General features: G+C 48.1%; 2 protein-coding genes across 4 annotated transcripts in view; one reads left to right on the plus strand and one right to left on the minus strand.

Moving 5' to 3' along the window:
* Positions 1-908, minus strand: part of TAOK3 (TAO kinase 3) — a 213,513-nt gene extending 212,605 nt beyond the window's left edge. For both annotated transcript variants that reach the window (XM_088449247.1, XM_088449246.1), the window contains exon 1: positions 443-908. The gene's annotated coding sequence lies outside the window, so the exon portion shown is untranslated. The remainder of the gene's footprint in view (positions 1-442) is intronic.
* A 13,323-nt stretch (positions 909-14,231) lies between these two features.
* Positions 14,232-16,608, plus strand: part of SUDS3 (SIN3A corepressor complex component SDS3) — a 92,577-nt gene continuing 90,200 nt past the window's right edge. For both annotated transcript variants that reach the window (XM_088449248.1, XM_088449249.1), the window contains exon 1: positions 14,232-14,938. In XM_088449248.1, the coding sequence (XP_088305374.1) occupies positions 14,821-14,938 (118 nt within the window). In that variant the 5' untranslated portion in view covers positions 14,232-14,820. The remainder of the gene's footprint in view (positions 14,939-16,608) is intronic.

Genomic DNA, 16,608 nt, shown 5'->3' on the forward strand with positions numbered 1-16,608 from the left:
GCTGCCTATAATACACATACCATACCCGGTGCAGCAGCGATACACAGTGCCCGGCGGTACCCGGAGTGACTGTACAGTGCGGGGCTGGGTGACTCATTCAGTCTATAATTGGTACATGTCTCACTGCCAGCCCCATGACTGCATCTACCACCCTCACAGTGTGATGCGGGGACTGATGACGATCGGGAACCATAGGGCAGAAGTACGGAAAGCGCTGTATTACCCCTTTACATAATACCACTGCACATATTACCCTTATAGGACACGTTCCCGTATGCCTGTGCGCTGATACAAAGTGTCTGCAGAGCAGAGGCACGGGGAGGTCCGCCTGCATCACATCTGCACACTGTCACCTGGAAGCCCCCGTGTGGGGCAAGTACACAAGAGGGGGCAGCAGCGGGTACGCAGGAAGGAGGCAGCAGCAGGACGGTGCATCTCTTACCTGCTGGGGAGTCCGGGACTCCGGGAGGTGCGGCGTCCGGCAGTCCGGGTGTGAGAAGGTGTCAAACTCCAGCCAGTCCCGGCTTATGGGGGAGGGCGGGGACGCCGGCTGCTCAGGGTCCTGAAGAGGGAACTCCTGTCAGACTGAGTGCGGGGCAGAGGGGAGGGCTGACCCGTGTCGGAGTGTGGGCTGGGCGAGGGGGGACACCTGTCAGGGCGGGGGGGGCAGGGCTGGGGATTGCCCGGTGCTCTCTCTGCTCCTGGTTGGCGTACGGTGCCTCTCACTCCTGTCAGTGCTCCGCGCAAGACTCAACTTACACTTTTCTGACCCCTCGCGGCCCCCATACCTCCTCGGGGAGAGTTTACTGATAAAGAGAATAAAAAAAATGGAACCTCCAGCGCGAGGTGAGCAGTCTCCCCAGGCAACAATAGCCAAGCGCCGATAACGCGTTGGCGGTTTAGTCACCAATAATCCATGGCTGCGGGTTTGATTGCTCTAGCCGCTTGGAATAGGGAAGTGCGTGCTTCTTGTGTTATTACATTTTTGGATACCACGTGAGGACGGAGGCTCCTCCCCCTCAGTGACATGCCGGGGTCTGTGCTAACAGCTACGCTATTTTTAGCCCATTGGGTTATCTATTAACCCGTTCACTGCCAGCTCCAAGGCTGAAGCCGCCGGCTATACACAGTGCGATCTAGCAGCGTGCAGTTCTCAGTCACACGTGTCAACTGCTGGGTGAATGGTGTGCGCTACACAGCGATCACGGTTACCTGTACTAGTGTGTACTGTAGGACTGTTTTGCTACATCATATTACACATGATGGACTGCTTGCTGTAGTGTGTGATCGGGAAAACATAGGAACTTGTTATATGCGCTTTAGACGGGCGGAGCACATGTGGTTATTGTCATTCTGAAGACAGCGAAGCTGTGGGGGCGGATAACTAGAAATTGGGTCATGTAATACAGGCAGAGCCGTCCTGATTCCTACTCTTGCCATGTGTTCCCCTGCTGCTCTGCTGCCCCCTGCCTATCACTCATAGTATTACAGTGCAGCCAGAGAAGGGGCCACCCTGCAGAGTGAGGTCAGCTAACCTACTTCCCTCATTGCTCTGTCCGCCGACTGCCCCTATTCCCAAGTTCTGTGCCCAGTTTTATAGGTTTGTCTCTGGAAATGTACTTGCTTCTCAATGCCGAACAACATAATATAATTCATATTCTAATTCTATTGGCGTTTGTAAGTTAATTATTTAAGGAGTCTTTACAATGCTAAAAATTACATTATGCTCAAATTCAGTAAACATGACACGATGGGTATTGTAGTGCCCCAAGTTCCATCAAGACAGCATTGCTTCTGACGTGCTTAGTAGTAGCAAAGTGTACTCCCTGTAACTTATTTTAAAATATGTTCAAGTATGCATGGTGGCACAATTATAATTATTATTATCATCTATTTATATGGGGCCACAAGTGTTCCGCAGCTCCTTACAAAATGTATAAACAAATGCGTGACCAGTGACTTACAGAACAATACAATAGAATGCAGGACAAGGACATGGATAATATACATTGCTACATTAGCAACCACAACACCCACATAAGCAGCAGAGCTTAAGCATCCAAGTGTTAAGGTGCCCACACACATACCGACTTGCTCCCAATCAGCCGATGTACACGATTTCCCCTGAACTCTCCCCAGGCAGCCGTGGTCACGATTTGGAGTTAAAAATGTCCAATCTGATTTAAGATCTATCTTGCAGCCAGTGCATTGTATCCCAGATTAGCTAATCTGCCCTACAGCACGGCAGATCTGAAGATGTGAAGTACGACGAGCGGGGACGAGCATCGGCATCGTGATCAAGAGTAGAAACTCATGATTTGGCCAATTTTTACATGATCTGTCGTCACGATTTGTCGAAATCGGCCAAATTGGATGAAAAGTCGGTATGTGTGTGGGCACCTTTAGGTGCCCTAGTGGGGAGTAGGAAGTAGATGAAAGTAAAATAAGGAAAAACACAAGAGGGTAGAGCACAATGCCGCCAGAACTTAGTACATCATAGGGGTGTGCACCTTGGTAGTAGAATATCTTCAGTGCAGGCACACTATGGGACTGATCCAGCAGTGCACGCACATCGGGAATCTGCGCATGCTTAGGACTCATTCGGCAAGTGTGCATGACTGCCACGTTTTCCGGGAGTGGCAAGGCCAGGGACTGTGTGTGTCCCTGGCAGTGTCCTGGCCTCGCAAGCCGGCCAGCCTGAGTAAGCTGAGGATTACTCAGCTGGCAGGCAGCCCAGCGCCGTCCACCATCGTGACCATTGACCTCCGATGGTCGCAATGGTGATCCTGGCCTGCGACCTCCATCGCAGTGCTGGGATCGCAAATGCAGCAGGGGGATTCATACCCCATTCCGCTGCATTTGCATAATAGCAAGCACAGAATTGCAAAGCTGCCTGCATGCAGCTTGGCAATTGCGATCCTCGCTAAATCAACCCCTATGTTAGTTTGCTTTGGTGGCAGACCATTCCAGCGTTGTATGCACTCCAATAGTGTACACCCTTTTTATTGATTACTCCCAGTGCTGTGTACCTTGTGCTATTTTGCATTGGTGCAAGACCACTCCCAGTATTAAGTACACTGCAAGGGTTGTGTATAGATCCCCTTCAGTAGATGTATCCTGACATCATCCAGGTACAAATTTCTACTATTGGGGGCCAGATACTGCAGTTGAGACAAAATGACAGAGCTATCAGGGCATGGAACCACATCTCTGCCCTCAATCCACGTCAAGTCTGGTACATCTACTGAAGGGGATCTATACTCAACCACACTGGATGTGTGCACCTAGATGACTGAACACGTCCAGCGATGTGTTCTCTACGGAATGGGTCAGTGGCGGTTCTAGGGGTGGGCTAACAGGGCAGTCGCCCGGGGCGCCGGCCCTTAGAGGGCGCCACTGAGTCCCCAGGAGGTAAAAAAAAAATAATCCCATAATAACAAAAAAAAACCCAGCACCGGACCCCCCCGCGTTGCCGGGCGCCCGCTGATATTTGTTATCAGCGGGCACCTGGCTCCCTCCCTGCAGCGGCAGCCGAAGCTCACTCCAGAGCTCCGGCTCCAGCAGACAGCACTATAGGAGGGATGTCATGACGTCTCTCCCATAGATCCGTGGTGGAGCCGCGGTCGGACCGGACACAGGAGCGGGGCCTAAGGTAAGTATTGTGTTTGTATTTTTATTTTTCAGAAGGGAGGCATGGGGATATTACTACTGGGGGCATGTCTATAAGGGGGTATTACTACTGAGGGCATGTCTATAATGGGGTATTACTACTGGGGGCATGTCTATAAGGGGCATTACTACTGGGGACAGGTCTATAGGGGGGCTTTACTACTGGGGGCATGTCTGTAAGGGGCATTACTACTGGAGGCATGTGTATAAGGGGCACTGCTACAGGGGGCATGTCTATAAGGGGCATTACTACAGGGGGCATGTCTATAGGGGGGCATTACTACTGGGAGCATGTCTATAGGGGGGCATTACTACTGGGAGCATGTCTATAAGGGGTCATTTCTACTGTGGGCATGTCTATAAGGGGGCATTACTACTGGCGGCACTACTACTTGGGGCATTACTACTGGGGGCACTACTATAGGGGGCACTAATGGGGGCATTACAACTTTGGGCACTACTATAGGGGGCATTCCTACTGTGGGCACTAATATAGAGGGCATTATTACTGGGGAACTACTATAGGGGGCACTACTACTGTGGGCATTGTATTAGGGGCACTACTACTCAGTACTGTGGGCCTTGTGTATAAGGGGCACTAATTTGGGCATTGTGTAAAAGGGGCACCACTGTGTGTCATAACATCAATAAGGGACTAATGTGTGATGTAATTTGAATTGGGGATACTGTATTATAAAGAGAATTACTGTGTGTGGCACAATGTAATATACAGGGCATTACTGCGTATGGCATAATGTGTTATACAGGGCATTACTGCATGTGGCATAATGTGTTATACAGGGCATTACTGCATGTGGCATAATGTGTTATACAGGGCATTACTACATGTGGCATAATGTGTTATAAAAGCCATTACTGCATGTGGCATAATGTGTTATAAAAACCATTACTGCATGTGGCATAATGTGTTATACAGGCCATTACTGCATGTGGCATAATGTGTTATACAGGGCATTACTGCATGTGGCATAATGTGTTATAAAGGCCATTAGTGCATGTGGCATAATGTGTTATACAAGGCATTACTGCATGTTGCATAATGTGTTATAAAGGGCATTACTGCATGTGGCATAAAGTGTTTATAAAGGGCATTACTGCATGTGGCATAATGTGTTATAAAGGGCATTACTGCATGTGGCATAATGTGTTTATAAAGGGCATTACTGCATGTGGCATAATGTGTTATAAAGGGCATTACTGCATGTGGCATAATGTGTTTATAAAGGGCATTACTGCATGTGGCATAATGTGTTATACAGGGCATTACTGCATGTGGCATAATGTGTTATAAAGGGCATTACTGTGTAAGACATACTGTGTAAGGCGCATTACTGCACATGGCAATTATTCGCCAAGATGGGAGAGCTTGGGGGAAGCCCAGCACCTTCATAAGTGCTGGGCATGCCCCACAGCGTGATGAATTGGGGGTGTTCCGCAAGGACATGCCCCCTTTCCGGAAGCACGTGTGCTTTCAGCCCGCGCAGTGGAACGTCATCTACAAAAAGTTTTTTTTATTTTTTTTTGGGGTGGGGGAGGCGCAACTGTGAACTTTCGCCCTGAGCTCCACAATGTCTAGAACCGGCCCTGGAATGGGTATGATGTCCAGAATAGCCACCAGTTCACCTCCCCCATGCCACTCCCTAAACCTAACCCTCCCGGGGGGGGTGCCTAACCTTAACCTCCCGCCAGGGCTGCCTAACCCTCCCCCCATAGAGGTGCCTAACATCCCCCCTCAAACCTATCCATAACCACGCTAAGCTCCCTAAACCTAACCCTCCACCCCCCCGTGGCTAACGCTAAGGGCGCCCCGGACTTACCGCGTTCGGGCTGGTGTCCTTTGGCGTTCCGGCATCGGGATTAAGATAGGCGTTGTATTTCCACGCCTATCTTAAGTCCCTTGTCGGGATTCCAATGTCGGTATTGAGACCGGCGGACTTGCGGCCGCCGATCTCATAACTACATCCCGTTCTCTACCATGGTATGCATTCTTTTGGAAAATTACCTCCTTTCAGCTGTGCTCTATGTATGCAGAATACTGTGCATTCAGGTGACAAAGCACCTCTTGTTCTGGTGTGCACCCTGGTGAAAGAACACTAATAGAACTGTATGCCCTATGCTGGTCTGTATTCAGTTAATACAACACATTCACTGCTGTGTACACTATGCAGCATATGCACTGTGGTGCAGTGGCGGGCTGGGCCGGGGGGCAGGATGCCATGTGCCCCCCAGGCCGCAGCGTCATGCAGGCCGCAGGCCGGTGCAGTCTGTGTCACTGTGACACAGACTGCACCGTGTGGATTACTATGGGGGCACTACCAGGGGGGGGATTACTATGGGGGCACTACCAGGGGGGGGATTTCTATGGTGGCACTACCAGGGGGGGATTACTACTGGGGGCACTACCAGGGGGGGATTACTACTGGGGGCACTACCAGGGGGGTGGATTACTACTGGGGGCACTACAAGGGGGGGACTACTACTACTGGGGGCACTACAAGGCGGGGACTACTACTACTGGGGGAACTACAAGGGGGGACTACTACTACTACTGGGGGCACTACAAGGGGGGGACTACTACTACTGGGGGAACTACAAGGGGGGACTACTACTACTGGGGGCACTACAAGGGGAGGGGACTACTACTAGGGGCACTGCATAGGGGGAGGGGACTACTACTAGGGGCACTACATAGGGGGAGCGGACTACCACTGGGGGCACTGCGAGGGACCACTGCTGGGGGTTCTATATAAAGTGCAATACTGGGGGTACTGCATAGGGGGGAGACTACAACTGGGGCCACTATTTAAGGGACATTGCATAAGGGTTACCACTATTGGGGGCACTGCATGGGGGGGTGACTGCTACTGGGGGCACTGCATAGGGGGCACTATATAAGGGGTTTACTACTGGGGGCACTGAACAGGGGGGACCACTACTGGAGGCCTGCATAAGGGTGTTATCTCCTGTGGCACACGGGGGCACTGCATATGGGCACTACGACAGGGGGCTGCCCCTAATCTTTATTTTTACCATACATTAATCCCATATGGACCCGCCTCCTCCCTGAAACACTTGAGGGGGGCGGCGCCGTAGCACGCACGTTCTTCGGGCACCCTGGCTACACGCTACTCCTCTGCCAGGGCTGCCTGCATGCATTTGCCCCCTAGGCTAAAAGTTGCCAGCCAGCCCCTGCTGTGGTGACTGAATAGCCAGTGCTGTAACAGAACACCTCTTGTGCTGTTTATACTATGGCGGTGTGCTCCCTAGTAACATGCAGCCTCCACTGTTGTGTGCAACCTAACTGAACATTTCCAGCACTATGCTGGTATGCACCTTGGTGTCAGAACACCTACAATGTGAAACTACAAGTCCCAGCGCATTAAACTTACTAAAGCAACAGAACTGTCGCAGATTATCCATGGTGTATATAACACTGCCTGGACATGTTTGTGTCACTTTTTTTTTTTCTTTTTGGGCAGAAGATTTATTGTGTTTTAGTTTACCTTGCAGATGGTTGGATTAAAATAAGAGTTATGGTAGACTTACCTAGATAACTCCTTTTCTTTGAGGTCCATAGGGTTCACAGGGATACCATGGGGACATTATGGTTGGAGACCAGGCACCAAACAGTTAACGCTTCAGCTCCCAGGATGCCTTGGGTCCTCCATATATACCCCGCCCCTAGCCATAGAACTTCAGTTTAGTTAACAAGCCTCAAGGCAGGAGAAGGAAGAGCAATCACACATCAGAAACACTCTTACACAAAATGAGGGAATCTGCTAGAAATAAAAAATTTACCCATGCAGCCAGGTGTGTCAGGGTGGGTGCCCTGTGGACCATATGGACCTCAAAGAAGAGGAGTTATTTAGGTAAGTCTACCATAACTCTTAAGGAAGCATCCTGAGAGGCAAAAGTATCAAAGGCATAGAACCTAAGAAAGGTGTGGACAAAAGACCACGTGGCTGCCTTGCACAATTGTTCAGCAGAGGCACCACGGCTAAATGCCCACGATGGCCCTACAGACCAAGTAGATTGTGCTGTCACCGTGCTTGAGACAGGGAGATCAGCCTGTGTGTACACCTGAGAGATAGTCATGCGCAGCCATCTCGCCAGAGTCTGCTTATTAGCTGGCCATCCTCGTTTGTGAAAACCATATAATACAAAAAGAGCAACTGATTTTCTAACAGAGTTTGTATGCTCCACATAGATACGGAGAGCACGTACTACATCCAGGGAGGTTTCACCTACAGAAAGATCTGCAGCCTGAAAAGCTGGAACTACAATTTCTTCATTCACATGAAAACGGGACACTACCTTAGGAAGCTAACCCTCCCTTGTACGAAGAACAGCTTTATCCTGGTGAAAAATAAAAAATGGGGAGCGACAAGAGAGCACTGCCAAATCAGAGACTCTGCGTGCAGAAGAGACAGCGAGGAGAAAAAGTGTCTTTGCTATCAACCATTTCAAATGGGGAAGCTTGTAGCCCCTTAAGAACCAACAACAAATCCCACAGTGCTACCGGTGGAGCAAAAGAAGGCTTAACTCGCAGAACTCCCTGAACAAAATTCTAATATCTGGTAATGAGACAATCTTCCCCTGGAACCAGACTGTCAGTGCAGAAACTTGCACCAAAGTAGAAACCCGCCTGGAGAAAAGCCAGTACCCTGGAAATCCTAAACACCTTAGGGTCATACTTTCTGTGGGCATACCACTGACCAAAAGAATGCCAGACCCTGTAATAGGTGAGGGCAGAGGCAGGCTTTCGTACCCTAAGCATTGTCTGAATTAAAGAACTGGAAAAACCTTTTGCTCTTAAGATGGAAGATCAATAGCCAATCCAATCACTGCTGTCTCCATAGGTCACCTCCTTGTCTGGAGTACAGCAGGAGGACAAAGCGGCAGCCAGAGAGTGGAGGGAGGTTAGCAGCAGTGGCACATACTGAGAAGAGGCAATCTTGGCGATCCTCCCTCCTGTAACACTTTCCTCCTGACTAACAGCTGCCAGGCCAGCTCTAACAGCAGAGTTTAAGTGTACGGCACATCAGGGCAGGGAAAGAGCAGAGACTGCTGCTGCTCAGCGGCAGCAACCTCTCAGCCCAACACACTGCCGCAGTCTTTGCTCACTCCCTGACTTGATGTGCTGCAACCCTGCACTCTGTCCTAGAGCCGTCCCGACAGCTGTAGCCAGAAGGAAAGTGCTACAGGGGGACGATCGCCAAGATACCCCCCCCCACACACACACCTTCAGCTCCGCATACAGAGTTGGGTCAAGCTCTAAAAAATCCTACAGTGAACACTAGACTATTGCTTTTTTTTTTTTTTAAAAGCCCCATCGTTTCAAAAGAACTGGATCTGTTGAGTTAGAGAAGACAAAAAAACTGCTCTTGTAAAATAACATGGTTTGAGAGGGGTATTGGGGAGAATTGCTGCTCTATGGAATAATAGCATATGATAAGAAAAATGAAGCAGGCTGTAGTTTTCTTTCCATATATAGTCTCAAGTTATGAAGTTTAGTACCTGAAAACCCAGGATTAACCAAGTGATCAGTACATATTTTCACACTTAAGTATTCTCTATGCTATATTTATTTCATGAGTCACATAGCGCACAGTGTGATCTGTTATAGAGCAGAGCGACGGCACCAGACATGTCCTGCCCAGAGGAGACCATTGTCATCCACAGTATCAGGGGGTTTTGCACCTCCTCTCTAAAGTGAAAACCCCATTTAGGAGCTGTTCCTTTAAACGACCCATGATCGCATTACAATATGCCGTCATAGCGCCCAGATCCATAATCCGGCTCATGCAGGGACATGGGCTCAAAAAGGAGCACTTCCCTGTGATTTATCCGGAGAGCTGCCAGGGCTGCTGCGCATGCGCAGTCACGCTGCCTGCACATGCACGGCCGCCATTGCCGGGGAGGGTTCCGGAGTAACCCTCTGCCGGCTAATTATGCCCATAGGCTACAGCGGCTAACTGCATTTTCAGATGGCGTTGGCTGCGGGGGCCAATATCTGGAATGCATCGCATTCCGGATTTAAACCTCAAATATACAATGATAAATGGGTCCCTTAGGACACAACAATCACTTTCTCATGGAGTGTTTGAAACCATAATTCTTCGTGCCATGCTATTTCCTTGATTGTGTTCCTGAAATATAGCTAATGAAATCAATTGTGTGGATGTGAATATAGTGTAAAGTAATATCTATACAATAAGTGAGAGAGTTTGTATCTTTCTGTCCTTTATGCACAGCCAGAGTTTTGTACCTAGCTCCACCAAATTTGGCATGGTGGTGTAGTTTGACCAGGATTAGGTTTTTGACTAGGTTTGAACTTTGCCAGGGACACACACACTGTCATACAATCCTATAAAACTGGGACACTCTTAAATTACACAGGTTCTGGGGCTGAGGGGCTGGCTTCATATATACAGTCAGGTGCATAAATATTGGGACAGTGACAGAATTTTCATATTTTGGCCTCTATTTACCACCACAATGGCTTTGAAATAAAACAATCACAATGTGCTTTAACTGCAGACTTTCAGATTTAATTTGAGGGTAATTACATCCAAATCAGGTGAATGGTGTAGGAATTACAAAGGTTTCTATATGTGCCTCCCACTTTTTAAGGGGCCAAAAGTAATGGGACAAACTAAACATTACTAAATCTAACTTTCACTTTTTAATACTTTGTTGCAAATCCTTTGCAGGTAATTACAGCCTGAAGTCTGGAACGCATAGACATCACCAGATGCTGGGTTTCATCCCTGGTGATGCTCTGCCAGGCCTCTACTGCAAATGTCTTCAGTTCCTGCTTGTTCTTGGGGCATTTTCCCTTCAGTTTTGTCTTCATCAAGTGAAATGCATGCTCAATCGGATTCAGGTCAGGGGATTGACTTGGCCATTGCATAACATTCCACTTTTTAGCCTTAAAAACCTCTTTGGATGCTTTTGCAGTATGCTTCGGGTCATTGTCCATCTGCACTATGAAGCGCCATCCAATGAGTTCTGAAGCATTTGACTGAATATGAGCATATAATATTGCCCGAAACACTTCAGAATTCATTCTGCTGCTTTTGTCAGCAGTCACATCATCAATAAATACAAGGGAACCAGTTCCATTGGCAGCCATACATGCCCACGCCATGACTCTACCACCAACATGCTTCACTGATGAGGTGGTATGTTTTGGATCATGAGCAGTTCCTTTCCTTCTCCATACTCTTCCCTTCCCATCACTCTGATACAAGTTGATCTTTATCTCATCTCTCCATAGGCTGTTGTTCCAGAACTGTAATGGCTTTTTTAGATGTTGTTTGGCAAACTCTAATCTGGTCTTCCTGTTTTTGAGGCACACCAATGGTTTACATCTTGTGGTGAACTCTCTATATTCACTCTTGTGAAGTCTTCTCTTGATTGTTGACTTTGACACATATACACCTACCTCCTGGAGAGTGTTCTTGATTTGGCCAACTGTTGTGAAGGGGTTTTTCTTCACCAGGGAAATAATTCTTCTGTCATCCACCACAGTTGTTTTCCGTGGTCTTCCGGGTCTTTTGGTGTTGCTGAGCTCTCCGGTGCGTTCTTTCTTTTTAAGAATGTTCCAAACAGTTGATTTGGCCACACCTAATGTTTTTGCTATCTCTCTGATGGGTTTGTTTTGATTTTTCAGCCTAATGATGGCTTGCTTCACTGATAGTGACAGCTCTTTGGATCTCATATTGAGAGTCGACAGCAACTGATTCCAAATGCAAATGTCACACCTAGAATCAACTCCAGACCTTTTACCTGCTTAATTGATAATGAAATAACGAGGGAATAGCCCACACCTGTCCATGAAATAGCTTTTGAGTTGATAGTCCCATTACTTTTGGCCCCTTAAAAAGTGGGAGGCACATATAGAAACCGTTGTAATTCCTAAACCGTTCACCTGATTTGGATGTAATTACCCTCAAATTAAATCTGAAAGTCTGCAGATAAAGCACATCTTGTTTGTTTCATTTTAGGAGTGACAGAGATGGGGGAGACAGTGAGCAAGGAGCAAGGGTCAGTGGGCTAACATGAGAGCTGGAAGGCTTTAATGAAGAAGTGGGTCTTGAGAGCCTGTTTGAAGTTTTGTAGAGTTGAGGAAAGTCTGATAGGGAAAGGGAGGGTGTTCCAGAGGTAGGGAGCAGCACGGGCAAAATCTTGGAGGCAGGAGTGGAAGGAAGTAATCAGTTGGCAGGAGAGGCAGCGTGCATTTGTAAAGCAAAGTGGGCAGACGTAAGTGTGAAGGGAGATAATGTTAGAGAGGAAAATAGAAGAGGATTGGGTAAGGGATTTGTAAGTGAATGTAGGAAGCTTGAATTGGGTTCTGAAAGGGAACCAGTGTAGGGCTTGTATTAGGGGGACGTGATGTAGAGATGTGTCTTTGTTATCTAGCCTCAATACACCATGTAGCGCAGGTCCTGTGCAACTCTGCTAGTGTCAGGTCTTTTTTTGTCAAAAATGCGTTTAATTCGCAGATATGTCACACTTGTACATCTGTGTCCGACTAAGGCCCATATCTAATTAGAGGCAAAAGGCCGCATTCGGGTAAAAGTTTTCGCCTGTTTCCTAAGTATCGCCCTATTCGATTCCATTATGTTTTTGTCTTGGCGAAAACTCCATAGGAAAAAGCAGGCGAAAAAGTTTCTCCATCCAAAGGCAGGAGAAAAGATGTGCAAAATCCATATTTTGGGGTCAAAATGTGGGGACTTGGTTCAGAACCCTTTGGACACCCCTCCCACCTTTAATGACTAATTAGGCAAAAAAAAGTATTGGAAAATGGGTCTAAAGTACTGGGACAGGTATTTAGGGGGGCTATATGGATCGGACAGCTGGTTTTAAGATTGCAGGAGGCTGCAGCAGGTGTATTTTTTAAAATGTTTAAATCTGCCCTTTATAGACACAAAAATATACTAGTACCCATTTTAATGTACCCCCAATTTATCTACAGCAATTATTTTTCCCAAAAGAAATTGCTTTCCATCGTTTTTCCACAAATATGCATATAACAGCCCTTTGACTCAATTTAAGTACCCTACTTTTATTTAGGTTATTAATACACTTCTATATTGATTACCCATGTCAGTTATGCTTTTTAGGGGGTACAGACTGATTTCCCCCCAAAAAAGATGTTTTTTCGCTAGTTTCGCTGTTCGCTCATATGCGTTTTCTCCTGTTTTGCAATTGAATAGGGCGAAAAGTGGGGATGCGCATTGTGAAATTACGCCAAAACTTTGCTTCAAAACAGGCAAATGAGGCGAAAACATTGCGCTTTTCGCGGCTAATTGAATCCAGCCCTGAGTCTATAAACGGGACTTAGCGTGGAAAAACACGCATGCCCATCCCCCCCAAAAAATATACCGTATATACTCGAGTATAAGTCGACCCGAATATAAGCCGAGGTACCTAATTTTACCCCAAAAAACTGGGAAAACTTATTGACTCGAGTATAAGCCTAGGGTGGGAAATGCAGCAGCTGGTAGCGCCCCCAGTAGTGTCCCCAGAAGTAACTCCCCCTGGTAGTGTCCCCAGTAGTAATCCCCCCCTGGTAGTGCCCCCAATAGTAATCCCCCCCTGGTAGTGCCCCCAGTAGTAATCCCCCCTGGTAGTGCCCCCAGAAGTAATTCTCCCTGGTAGTGCCCCCAGAAGTAATCCCCCCCTGGTAGTGCCCCCACAAGTAAACCCCCCCTGGTAGTGCACCCAGAAGTAATCCCCCCTGGTAGTGCCCCCAGTATTCCTAATACGCGGCCTGCATGTTATGATACTCAGCTGCGTACCATGCGGCCATGACTCGAGTATAAGCCGAGGGGGTGCTTTTTCAGCGCAAAAAATGTGCTGAAAAAAACGGCTTATACTCGAGTATATACTGTAAGTGTTGAAGTAGTCCACAGGCTACTATGGACTAATGTTACCCGAAGATGGCTTTAGCTACACAGGGGCCAGCTTGGTAAATCTGACAATACAGTGGCCCTACTGTTTCTATGGAGCTGATATTGCATTAAAAATGGGAGACTGCCAGGGGTGGATTTACTATAGTGCAGATTTTTAAAAGCTCATAGCAACCAATCAGATTCTAGCCATTATCTTCTAGATCAGTGGTTTCAAACTTCGGCCCTCCAGCTGCAGTGGAACTACACATCCCAGCATGCACTGCCACAGTTTTACTATTAGGGAATGCTAAAACTGTGGTAGGTCATGCTGGGATATGTAGTTCCACAGCAGATAGATGGCCACCAGTACCCTTGCTCTAGATGATGCTAGATAAATGTAAAGTAGAATCTGATTGGTTGCTATGGGCAACATCTCCACTTCTAAAACCCGCACTTTAGTTTAGTAAGTATACCCCTGCATATCCGAGATCTACTGCTGCTGTCCTCCCTAGATACATTCTGAGAATGGTTAAAATGTGCATATATCAAGGCTGTCATGGGGGATATGCCGCTAATTTATTTGATAAATATGCCCCCTAGTGGGGATAGTAGCCTCCCATCCAATGATTATGTTGGAGCACCGGCTGAAACGCTTCTCCCAGCACAACCAATAGCCCCGCACTGAGTCGGGCTGTTGTTATGGTATAATACACGGAGTATAGCCTAAAGAACCCTCCACCGCTACTTGCAAGTACTTTGAATTTGACATAGTAAATAAAGAGGACGGAACGCGCTCCCACCCTGGCCCACTGAGAGGCCCTACGAGAGGCTGCCCTTAGTACTGCCTGTATTACCATTATTGCGCTAGTTCAGCGTTAATACTACAGACCGCTTATTAATATACAATATATATGCTGCTGCCCTCGGGATATCATGTGAGTGTATATTTGCCCTGTGCCTCGCCGCGTGCTCTGACGTGACGTTAGTGCATGGTACGTGTGTTTCCCGGCAGTGCGCAGGGCAGCCGGCGAGAAAGACCCAGGAAGACAGCGGGCAGCCGGAGGACCCCGTTGCTGTGCGGCGGTTGTTGTAGCCGCGTCTGACCCGGTCCCAGCGCGTGAAAGTGTCCCGGAGCCGTCCCGCCGGTGCTGCTGAGCGGCTGTGGCCGCACTCGGTGGGCGGAGTGGCCGCTGCCCCTGGGTGTGCGGCAGAATACAGTGGATATAGCAGCATGACCTCCGTCGGTGTTATGTCGCCGGCGGCAGCTACGGACTACTACGAGGAGGAAGAGCTGGAAAGTGTGGATGAGGAAGATGACCGCAGCTTCCGCGGCCGGGAGTCCGATGAGGGTGAGAGGCGGCTCCAGTGGCTATGTGTGTGTCCGTCCTAGTGGCAGTGCCCCATCCTGTGTATGAGTGGGCGCCAGGTGCCCGTAATGCTTTCTCCCCCCATGTAGCTGCTGGTAGCGGTACACGCTGTTGTACAATAGGACCAGGCTGCAGCAGCGCCTCCTCTATCCGGTACTGTGTGAGCTATGCGTCAGGTAACGGTGTGGGATGGGGATGTGGGGGCAGCCGGTCCTATGCTATACCTGGTGAGTCCTGAGGTTGGGTAAGACGTTGCCTAAAATTGTTCAATATACTTTAATTCGTGACATGTAGGATTAGGAGCCTTAAGTGAAGAGCCCCAGGTAAAAGGGGAAATAGGTTTTAAATCCCCAGTCTCTGACCCTCCCCAACTCAGGATCCAAAGGAGGGGAACCTCCCTCAGACCACTAGCTCAGAATGGAAATAGACCCCAGGAGCTGTTGAACCAGGGGTAGGCAACCTTTGGCATCCCAGCTGCTGAGGCACTACACGTCCCAGCATGCCATACCAGTGTTGCTGTTAGGGCTTGCTAAAACGATGCAATGGAATGCTGGGAAGTGTAGTTCCACAGCAGCTGGTGTACCACGGGCTGCCTACCCTTGTTACAGCATTACCAAACAGATCTCACATTCATAAAGGAACGCCTTGTGATCTGTTATTTTACAGAGCAGAGTGACGGCACCAGACATGTCCTGCCCAGAGGAGACCATTGTCATCCTCAGTATCGGGGTTTTGCACCTCCTCTCTAAAGTGAAAACCCCATTTGGGAGCTGTTCCTTTATTTAATTTAAATGACCCATGATCGCATTGCAATATGCGATCATAATGCCCAGATCTATCATCCGGCTCATGCAGGGACAGTCATGCTGGCTGCACATGCACGGCCGCCATTGCTGGGGAGGGTTCCGGAGTAACCCTCCGCCGGCTAATTATTCCCATAGGCTACAGTGGAAAACTGCATTTGCAGGGCTAATATCCGGAATGCATCGCATTTGGGGATTAAACATCAAATATACAATGATAAATGGGTCCCTTAGGACACAACAATCACTTTCTCATGGAGTGTTTGAAACCATGATTCTTCGTGCCATGCTATTTCCTTGACTGTGTTCCTGAAATATAGCTAATGAAATCAATTGTGTGGATGTGAATATAGTGTAAAGTAATATCTATATAATAAGTGAGAGAGTGTGTCTCTGTCTGATTGTCCTTTATGCACAGCCAGAGTTTTGTACCTAGCTCCACCAAATTTGGCATGCTGGTGTATTTTGACTAGGATTAGGTTTTTTACTAGGTTTGGACACACACACTGTCATACAATCCTATAAAACTGGGACACTCTTAAATTACACAGGTTCTGGGGCTGAGGGGCTGGCTTCATATGTACACACACGGTCTCTCATCTCTTCCAATGTGCTGTTATATCACTTTTCCAACAGCTGCATACATGAAATACGGAGTTAGTCAGCCCTCTGTGTTTGCATGATAAACTTTGATGTTAAACAGTGTGCATTATTAGCATTTCACTCACTGTCTCATCTTACAGCAGCCGCCCCAGGGGTCTTAGAGTGCCTGGCAGGCTCATGAGCAGCTCTGTACTCTATACATTCAGACTGTGACAGACAGCATAATCAATCCACAATCTTTGTTCC

Source organism: Taudactylus pleione, unplaced genomic scaffold, assembly GCF_031769625.1.
Source record: "Taudactylus pleione unplaced genomic scaffold, aTauple2 ptg000479l, whole genome shotgun sequence".
In the NCBI taxonomy this organism is placed as follows: domain Eukaryota; kingdom Metazoa; phylum Chordata; class Amphibia; order Anura; family Myobatrachidae; genus Taudactylus; species Taudactylus pleione.